Below are 10,000 nucleotides of genomic sequence, written 5' to 3'. Positions count from 1 at the left end.
GTACTTTCAACACAATAGAGCAGTCACTGTTGGACCTTTTATAGAATGTGCCAGGGTTGCCATGGTGTTGATAGTTAGACAGCGAGGAGATAGCTTTTTGTGGACTTTTTGTTCACTCAGTTACAGATCACCAATACTGAGGCAAAGATTTATGTATTGAACTGGGGGGAAGTATGTCAATGAAATCACCTGCAGAGTTAAAGGTTAATAACAAAAATTAAGAAATTCCTCAGAAAAACCAATTGAGGGAATGTGACAAATATTGGGCTTGTGTATAAGGACTGGACAACAGTCTCGGTCAAAGAATCTCACCGTGGGTCTGACAGTGTGTGCGTGTCTGTTTGTTGGGGGGGGGGGGGGGGCTCGTCTTTGTCAAATATTTGCCTGTGCTCTTGGGCCCGGGGTTGGGCAGAGGACAAAGCCCCGAGAGCGGAGGTGCAGACAGACAGGAAGAGAGGGAGAGAGGAGGAGGAGACGGAGTGTGAGGGATGGAGAGAGAGATGAGATGAAAGAGGGCGAGATAAACGGCAGCTCGCTCAGGCTGTGGCAGGACGGGGTCTCCCCCGGGAGGAGAGGGGGGGGGCGGGTCACACCCCTCGCTCACCGTGACGAATGACCCCCCCCCCCCCACATCCCCTATGATAAACGAGCCCTGCGCAAGCAATATTAATTAACCGTGTGAACTCCTGTGAACTCCACATACACACTAACACACACACACACAAACACAGTCAAACACACATAAACACACACACACACAGAGAGGAGTGCTCGTGCGTCCTCCCTTGCACAGTGCAGGAAGATTCCACATGGGGCAGTTCATCACCGCACTTCACTTTTGTATCGTTTATGGAACATTAACGGAGGGAGACCCATTTCATGTTCCTCCCAGCTCTTTAGGAATTATGTGTGTGTGCGTTTGTGTGTGTGTGTGTGTGTAAATGCACCATCTATGTTTGCACTCTAGTACTGGAGGCAGATCCCTCCCTCCCTCCCTCTCTCTCTCCTGGGCTCTTACAGTTTCCATTCTCCAGTCACACAGCCTTCATGAAGCTGCAGCGCGTTCCTCTGACGACTGTGTTTGTGTGCTGTGCGAGCAGCGCTTGGGAAGCGTGTTGTGGGCTGGGTCGGCGGAGCCCGCGTGTGCTGGGGCGTCGGGACCGCCGGCCCCGAACGCTTCACGACCCTGAGGAGAACATCCCCCTGTTCTCTAACTGAGGAGAAGGGAGAGGGGGGGGAAATCTGGCGGGAAATGTTAGAGGGGGGGCTATAAGGTGTGTGTGTGTGCGCGCAAGCAGTCTGACGTGGCACGAGCCGCTTCTGGGGGGGGGGGGGGGGGGGGGGGGGGGCTCAACCCAGCGAGGAATCGTCCGGTTCTCCGGTTCCCTCTCTCTAACGTTCTGCTTTCTCCTCTTCTCCACCGCTCGGGCCCCCAGGCGACGAAGGGGACAACTTCTACGTGATCGACCAAGGGGAAGTGGACGTAAGTGTTTGTCACACACACACACACACACACAAAGGTATACACACGCCGTGGGCGCACAAACAAGCCATCGCTAACCCGAGCTCGACAGCCCCTCCGCCTCTCTCCGCACGCATCACCAGTCGCGTTACTCCCCCCCGACGGTCCAAACAGACCGTTTGCTCGTTTGCACGTCCGGTGATGCGGACCCAGGACCCCCCCCCCCCCACGTCTCCGGGTCCAGGCCGGTCGACCCGCTCCAGGGGTCAACATCCGATACCCTGGCTCCTGGACGTAAGAGGAGGCGGGGGCCAGGGAGAGAGAGGGAGAGAGAGGGTGGGTGGGGGGGGGCAGAGAGAAAGAGAGCGGGGGGGAGGGAGAAGGAACTATATGGATATGGAGGGGGGGGGGGGGGGGGGAGGGGAGGGGAGGGAGAAAAAAACTAGAAAGAAAGAGATTACACCCTGAAACAATAGCATGTTGTTAACCCCTCTTCACACACACCTCCCTCCGCGCTCCGCTTCGATGCCCGTCAGGACACGGGCTCTGACGCGCCGCGGCTCGAGCCTCTCCTTTTGTTCCCGAGAACCTGGGCACAAAGAGAGATGGCGCTGAGATCGGATGGAGCCGCGGCGGAGAGCCAAACAGGAAGTGACCTTATCGGGGTGTGCCGCGGCGGCGGCTCGCTGGAGCGGAGCTAGTCTCCCCCGGTCGGTAGAGAGGCAGGTAACCGGAGAGGGAGAGGGGCTCGCTGGGGTACGAGCACTCCGGCTGGCCTGGAGAGAGAGAGGTAGAGGGAGAGAGGGAGGGAGAGGGAGGGAGACACAGAGAGAGAGACAGAGATAGAGAATGGAACCAAGGGATCGATGGTTCTGACAGAAAGACGACACAAAGCCAACGTGTGCACAGCGTCATGGAGATGTGCAAGCCATGGAGATGTGTAGCCATGGAGAGGTGTAGCTATGGAGATGTGTAGCCATGGAGATGTGTAGCCGGCGTTTGGCCAGCATTCATCCCACGACGCTGATCTAACATCTATCCATCTCTGAAGCCTGACCTCAGGCAAGGCTCCAGAGAGAGAAAGGAGAGCGAGAGACACTGAGCTACCCTCTGTAAAGACTGTTTAGCCCTTCAGCGGAGATGTTTATATAAGCCTTTGTCGTCTCTCTCTCTATCTGGTATCTCCAGTGTAAATCCCAGCAGGGTTTTTTGTTTTTAGACAGCGATAAGGCCAGTGGCACAATTGCGCCGTTTTCTCTGGAAAGTGCATTCCTCCGTCGGTTTTCCCACTAATCTGTTTATCCGGGGGGTGGGGCCTGATGCACTCCCCTCTCCTCTGCACACTTCCTCACCCGACGCCCTCCTCTCTCTCATTTTTCTCCTCTCCTTCTCTCATCTCTCTCTCCTCTCTCCTCTCTCTCATTTCTCTCCTCTCCTTCTCTCCTCTCTCTCTCTCCTCTCCCTCTCTCCTCTCTCTCTCTCTCTCCTCTCTTTCCTCTCTCTCTCCTCTCTCTTCTCCTCTCTCTCTCTCCTCTCTCTCTCTCTCTCTCTTATCCTCTCTATCTCTCCTCTCTCTCATTTCTCTCTCCTCCCTCTCTCCCCTTTCTCATGGATTTGTTTTCGCCTTTTTTGCTTAGTTTGCCTTTTTGCTCTCGTTCTCCACGATTGTCAGTTCGGGAGACAAATAGGCCCCAAACTCCCCCCCCCCCCCTTTTCTACACACACACACACACACACTCTCTCTCTCCCATCATTGGCATGACAGTCACAACACCTGCAGAGAGAGATAGACAGCCAGAGAGAGAGAGAGAGAGAGAGAGAGAGAATGAGAGATGGGGGGATGGGAGAGGGTGGGGGAGGAGAGAGAGAGAGAGAGAGAGAGAGAGAGAGAGAGAGAGAGGCAGCTGTATCCAATAAAGGAGTTGGACGTTTGTTTTGTGTGAAGACGCGGGCCACAGCCCGACTCATCTCAGTGTCTGAGGGCCTGGAGGTGGACCAGGGTCTGTTCCTCTCTCTCTCTCTCTCTCTCTCTCTCTCTCTCTCTCTCTCTCTCTCTCTCTCTCTCTCTCTCTCTCTCTCTCTCTCTCTCTCTCTCTCTCTCTCTCTCTCTCTCTCTCTCTCTCTCTCTCTCTCTCTTCTCTCTCTCTGTGTCTCTCTCTCTCTCTCTGTCTCTCTCTCTCCCACTCTGCCTGTCTCTGTCTCTCTCTTTGTCTTTCTCTACCTCTTTGTCTCTCTCTCTTTCTCTCCGTCCCTCTCTCTGTCTCACTCTCACCAACTCATCCCTCATCTTTCCTTCCCCCTCCATCCCTCCTCCTCCTGGCAGCCTGCATCACCCTGAGCCAGGACCCCCCCCCTCCCCCTCCCCCTCCCCCCCCCCTCCCCCTCTCTCTCCCTCTCCCCTCTCGCCCTGGTTCACCCCGGTCCCTCCATCTCTCCTCTGTCAGCACCCAGCCCCCAGCCAAGACCCAGGCACAGAGGGAGGGCCCTCCAGGCCCAGCCCAGCCCCCAGAGCAAGCCTGGATCTGTTCCTCTGGGTCTGTTCCCCTGGGTCTGTTCCTCTGGGTCTGTTCCCCTGGGTCTGTTCCCCTGGGTCTGTTCCTCTGGGTCTGTTCCTCTGGGTCTGTTCCCCTGGGTCTGTTCCCCTGGGTCTGTTCCTCTGGGTCTGTTCCTCTGGGTCTGTTCCTCTGGGTCTGTTCCCCTGGGTCTGTTCCTCTGGGTCTGTTCCCCTGGGTCTGTTCCCCTGGGTCTGTTCCTCTGGGTCTGTTCCTCTGGGTCTGTGTGTGTCATCAGCCAGGGGTGTAAATCTTACACACGCACACGCATCCACTGCTGCCAGGAAGATGTTGACTTATCTCCCCCCCCCCCCCCCCCCCCCACACTGTTTGCACACATGTTGTTACTCACATCATCGTTTTGTTTTCCCGCCACGGACTAAGACAATACCCCTGTGATGCCGCAATACCACTTTGTTTTTGAATGATGTTACTTGGACTCCTGTGTTGTGTCAAGGGCGTTGACGTTACAGCTGCTCGCAATGTCAACGATGTTACAGGCCTTGGACTCTCTACGCTCTCCCTTTCGCTCTCTTCCTCCCAAAAGCTTTGGTCGGTTCAGACGGATGACAGCGAGCAAGTGTGCAAACCGTGTTTGTCAAGAAACGGCGCCCGGAGGAAATGGCGCCTCATGATCCCATGATATTGTATAAAACTATGCATACACTTCCATACCTTTGTAATGGGTAGTCCCAGTGCGTCTTAGGCCTTGCCCGAGTCGATCAGTCTAGACCTGCCAAATCCCTCCCCCACTACCTCCCTGCCCTCCCCCCTCCCTCCCTCCCTTGGAGCTTATAGCTGTGGCTGCGGGTTGTTGGTGCGATCCCCTGTGGTCCCCCATTAAGCCCTGGATAATGGGACAATCCTGAACCCTCATCGTGGATGATCTCTCTCCCTCTCTCTGTCCCTCTCCGCCTCTCTTTCTTTTAGTCCTTGTCTCTCTCCCTCTCTCTATCACTGGACCCTTGTCTCTCTCTTCCCCCTTCTCTCTGTGTTAGGCCCTGTCTCTCTCCCTGTGTTAGACCCTGTCCCTCTCTCTCTCTGTGTTAGACCCTGTCTCTCCCCCTGTGTTAGACCCTGTCCCTCTCTCTGTGTTAGACCCTGTCCCTCTCTCTGTGTTAGACCCTGTCCCTCTCTCTGTGTTAGACCCTGTCTCTCTCTCTGTGTTAGGCCCTGTCTCTCTCTCTGTGTTAGACCCTGTCTCTCTCTCTGTGTTAGGCCCTGTCTCTCTCTCTGTGTTAGACCCTGTCTCTCCCCCTGTGTTAGACTCTGTCTCTCTCTCTGTGTTAGACCCTGTCCCTCTCTCTGTGTTAGACCCTGTCCCTCTCTCTGTGTTAGACCCTGTCTCTCTCTCTGTGTTAGGCCCTGTCTCTCTCTCTGTGTTAGACCCTGTCTCTCTCTCTGTGTTAGGCCCTGTCTCTCTCTCTGTGTTAGACCCTGTCTCTCCCCCTGTGTTAGACCCTGTCCCTCTCTCTGTGTTAGACCCTGTCTCTCCCCCTGTGTTAGACCCTGTCCCTCTCTCTGTGTTAGACCCTGTCCCTCTCTCTCTCTCTCTCTCTCTCTCCCTGTGTTAGACCCTGTCCCTCTCTCTCTCTCTCTCTCTCTCTCCCTGTGTTAGACCCTGTCCCTCTCTCTCTCTCTCTCTCTCTCTCTCTCTCTCTCTGTGTTAGACCCTGTCCCTCTCTCTCTCTGTGTTAGACCCTGTCTCTCCCCCTGTGTTAGACCCTGTCTCTCTCTCTCTCTCTCTCTCTCTCTCTCTCTCTCTCTCTCTCTCTGTGTTAGGCCCTGTCCCTCTCTCTCTCTGTGTTAGGCCCTGTCTCTCCCCCTGTGTTAGACCCTGTCTCTCTCTCTCTCTCTCTCTCTCTCTCTCTCTCTCTGTGTTAGACCCTGTCCCTCTCTCTCTCTGTGTTAGACCCTGTCCCTCTCTCTCTCTGTGTTAGGCCCTGTCTCTCTCCCTGTGTTAGACCCTGTCCCTCTCTCTCTCAGTGTTAGGCCCTGTCTCTCTCTCAGTGTTAGGCCCTGTCTCTCTCTCTGTGTTAGACCCTGTCTCTCTCTCTGTGTTAGACCCTGTCTCTCTCCCTGTGTTAGACCCTGTCTCTCTCTCTGTGTTAGACCCTGTCTCTCTCCCTGTGTTAGACCCTGTCTCTCTTCCTGTGTTAGACCCTGTCTCTCTCTCAGTGTTAGGCCCTGTCTCTCTCTGTGTTAGACCCTGTCTCTCTCTCTGTGTTAGGCCCTGTCTCTCTTCCTGTGTTAGACCCTGTCTCTCTCTCTGTGTTAGGCCCTGTCTCTCTCTCTGTGTTAGACCCTGTCTCTCTCCCTGTGTTAGACCCTGTCTCTCTCTCTGTGTTAGACCCTGTCTCTCTTCCTGTGTTAGACCCTGTCTCTCTCTCTGTGTTAGGCCCTGTCTCTCTCTGTGTTAGACCCTGTCTCTCTCTCTGTGTTAGGCCCTGTCTCTCTCTGTGTTAGGCCCTGTCTCTCTCTCAGTGTTAGGCCCTGTCTCTCTCTCTGTGTTAGGCCCTGTCTCTCTTCCTGTGTTAGGCCCTGTCTCTCTCTCAGTGTTAGACTCTGTCTCTCTCTCAGTGTTAGGCCCTGTCTCTCTCTGTGTTAGGCCCTGTCTCTCTCTCAGTGTTAGGCCCTGTCTCTCTCTCTGTGTTAGGCCCTGTCTCTCTCTCAGTGTTAGGCCCTGTCTCTCTCTCAGTGTTAGGCCCTGTCTCTCTTCCTGTGTTAGGCCCTGTCTCTCTCTCTGTGTTAGGCCCTGTCTCTCTCTCTGTGTTAGGCCCTGTCTCTCTTCCTGTGTTAGGCCCTGTCTCTCTTCCTGTGTTAGGCCCTGTCTCTCTCTCAGTGTTAGACTCTGTCTCTCTCTCAGTGTTAGGCCCTGTCTCTCTCTGTGTTAGGCCCTGTCTCTCTCTCAGTGTTAGGCCCTGTCTCTCTCTCTGTGTTAGGCCCTGTCTCTCTCTCAGTGTTAGGCCCTGTCTCTCTCTCAGTGTTAGGCCCTGTCTCTCTCTCTGTGTTAGACCCTGTCTCTCTCCCTGTGTTAGACCCTGTCTCTCTCTCTGTGTTAGACCCTGTCTCTCTTCCTGTGTTAGACCCTGTCTCTCTCTCTGTGTTAGGCCCTGTCTCTCTCTGTGTTAGACCCTGTCTCTCTCTCTGTGTTAGGCCCTGTCTCTCTCTGTGTTAGGCCCTGTCTCTCTCTCAGTGTTAGGCCCTGTCTCTCTCTCTGTGTTAGGCCCTGTCTCTCTTCCTGTGTTAGGCCCTGTCTCTCTCTCAGTGTTAGACTCTGTCTCTCTCTCAGTGTTAGGCCCTGTCTCTCTCTGTGTTAGGCCCTGTCTCTCTCTCAGTGTTAGGCCCTGTCTCTCTCTCTGTGTTAGGCCCTGTCTCTCTCTCAGTGTTAGGCCCTGTCTCTCTCTCAGTGTTAGGCCCTGTCTCTCTTCCTGTGTTAGGCCCTGTCTCTCTCTCTGTGTTAGGCCCTGTCTCTCTCTCTGTGTTAGGCCCTGTCTCTCTTCCTGTGTTAGGCCCTGTCTCTCTTCCTGTGTTAGGCCCTGTCTCTCTCTCAGTGTTAGACTCTGTCTCTCTCTCAGTGTTAGGCCCTGTCTCTCTCTGTGTTAGGCCCTGTCTCTCTCTCAGTGTTAGGCCCTGTCTCTCTCTCTGTGTTAGGCCCTGTCTCTCTCTCAGTGTTAGGCCCTGTCTCTCTCTCAGTGTTAGGCCCTGTCTCTCTCTCAGTGTTAGGCCCTGTCTCTCTCTCTGTGTTAGGTTGTGTGTCTCTCTCTGTGTTAGGGTTTCACCTGTCGACACACAACGTATCAGTCCCAAAAGGCCGGCTAAAAGAACCTCTGTGTACGGCCGTAGAGCGTGTGTGCGTGTGTGTGTGTGTGTGTGTGTGTGAGAGAGGGAGAAGGGTCCGAGAGTGTTGGGTTTGCACCCTCCCCCTCCTGCCCAGATCAAAGGGAGGTTTCAGCCTCAAACAGAGGGATGGAGAATAGAGGGAAGGAGAGATGCATGGAGAGATACAGGGCTTTCAGGGGTGTCCCATCTTCCGGATTAGGGGAGGATCGCACACACACACACACTCACACACACACACACACACCTTCTCATAAGCCCAGTCATCAAAGCTAACGCCCCTAGGAAAATTGAGTTTGGAAGAAACAGAGAGCTCTAAACAGGTAGCAGAACAGATACATGGAGATACACACACACACACACACCGAGAGGAAAGATAAGATGAAGAGGGGGAGCATGGAGAGGAGCAGGAAAGGGAGAGCGGAGAAAGGAGGTGTGATAAAAAGCTTCTGTGTGTGTCTGTGTGTCTCTGTGTGTGTGTGTGTGTGTGTGTGAGACCCGGTAATGGAGCCTAATGGTGCGTGGTGACGGTGTCGTGTTCACACCCGTGTCCTCCTCAATCCCTGTCTGACACACACACACCCCCCCCCCCCCACACACACACACACAGACTTAGACTATGGCCATCCATAGACAACCACCAGGGCCAGAACACTTCACAATCTAAGTGTGTGTGTGTGTGTGTGTGTGTGTCCACAGGTGTACGTGAACGGGGAGTGGGTGACCAGTATCGGGGAGGGGGGCAGCTTCGGAGAGCTGGCCCTGATCTACGGGACGCCCCGGGCGGCCACCGTCCGGGCCAAGACCGACCTCAAACTGTGGGGCATCGACAGAGACAGCTACCGGAGAATACTCATGGTGAGGACAGCTGCTACACACACACACTCACACACACACACATGCATAAACACACCCGCATGGACACATACTTACGCATACACACACACTCACACACACACATTCAAATGAAAGGTTGTGTAATTTCCAGATCGTACACTACAAACGAAACACACATACACACACACAGTACACATCTGTTGTGCGTCTGGAGTGCAGCGACAGCTTGGAGAGAACCGTGTTCTCCTTCTCCGTGCTTTCACCACCACCCCACCCCCCCCTCCACCCCCCCCCCACCCCTCCACACCACCCCTCCACACCAACCCTCCACACCCCCCGAAACGTTTTCAAGCAGTAAACAGTAGCCTCTGCAGTCTTCACCACAGCCTAACCACACACACACACACTATCTAATGATCCTTCTGTAGCTTCTGTGTCACTCTCCCTCACTTCCCAAAGCCCAAAGAGGGGAGTGTAATGAGATGGAGAGTAGGGGAGGGGGGGGGGGGGTGGGGGGTGGGAGGGAGGGGGGTGGGTCGTTGCTAATGTCCTACACTCACTTCCCAGTGCTGGAGCTTATCAACAGGAATGTCTAAATGTTTAAAGTGGGAAACACAAGGTGCTCTGCCCTCCCTACCCTGCCCGGACAGACTCACTGCCTTGTGTAAGGATGACTGATCGGTCGCCCCCTGTAGTGTGTGTGGGTGTGTCTACAAAAATCACTTCATCTGAAAAGTAATCTTCAGGGCCCAAGCTAGAGTTGGACTGCCCCTCTGTACAAGCTAGTACATCTGTACAAGCTAGTACTCTGTACAAGCTAGTTCCGACCAAGTAATTTGATTGGACAAGAGGCATTCCATGAGTTCTGTTATTTAGTACTTCAGCACTGGGCCTTTAACCAAACATGTGCTGTCTCATTCCTCTTACATTAACAATCGCTCTCTATCTTCGATTGTAACAAACTTCCCACCCCAAAGATGAACGTGCTTCCACAAATAACATTCAAGTTCAGTTCCGAATGGTGGTAATGGAGAGAAACAAACCCATACATGTAGACCTACACAAAAAAAATCTAATGTTAATGTGTTGCTTGGCAACAGTCCAGTCCCCAGTCCAGTTACGGAACTATTTGTGTTGGCCGAGCCAAATAAACGATTAAATAAACACTCAAATCATAATCTAGTGTGGCTTATTACTGTTAAATACGAATAAATGGTGCTTGGAGAACCGTTGCATGAATACAGTATCTCGGGAGAGATGTCAGTAGGGCCTGTGGTCTCGAACCCACGACCAAATCCCAGCCGTGCTG

The 10,000-nt window shown here is 54.0% G+C and overlaps 1 protein-coding gene across 1 annotated transcript in view; it reads left to right on the top strand.

The window, feature by feature from the left end:
• LOC134016774 (cAMP-dependent protein kinase type I-beta regulatory subunit-like) overlaps window positions 1–8,721 on the top strand; it is a gene marked incomplete at its 3' end in the record, with an annotated part of 9,923 nt that extends 1,202 nt beyond the window's left edge. Inside the window, exons 2-3 of the mRNA XM_062456067.1 lie at window positions 1,437–1,483; window positions 8,554–8,721. Of these exons, the coding sequence (XP_062312051.1) occupies window positions 1,437–1,483; window positions 8,554–8,721 (215 nt within the window). The remainder of the gene's footprint in view (window positions 1–1,436; window positions 1,484–8,553) is intronic.
• Between the last annotated feature and the right edge of the window lie 1,279 nt (window positions 8,722–10,000).

This window comes from Osmerus eperlanus, unplaced genomic scaffold (genome assembly GCF_963692335.1).
Source record: "Osmerus eperlanus unplaced genomic scaffold, fOsmEpe2.1 SCAFFOLD_298, whole genome shotgun sequence".
Lineage (NCBI taxonomy): Eukaryota > Metazoa > Chordata > Actinopteri > Osmeriformes > Osmeridae > Osmerus > Osmerus eperlanus.
The sequence above is the reverse complement of the archived record's forward strand: the minus strand, read 5'-3'. Positions and strand labels throughout refer to the sequence as shown.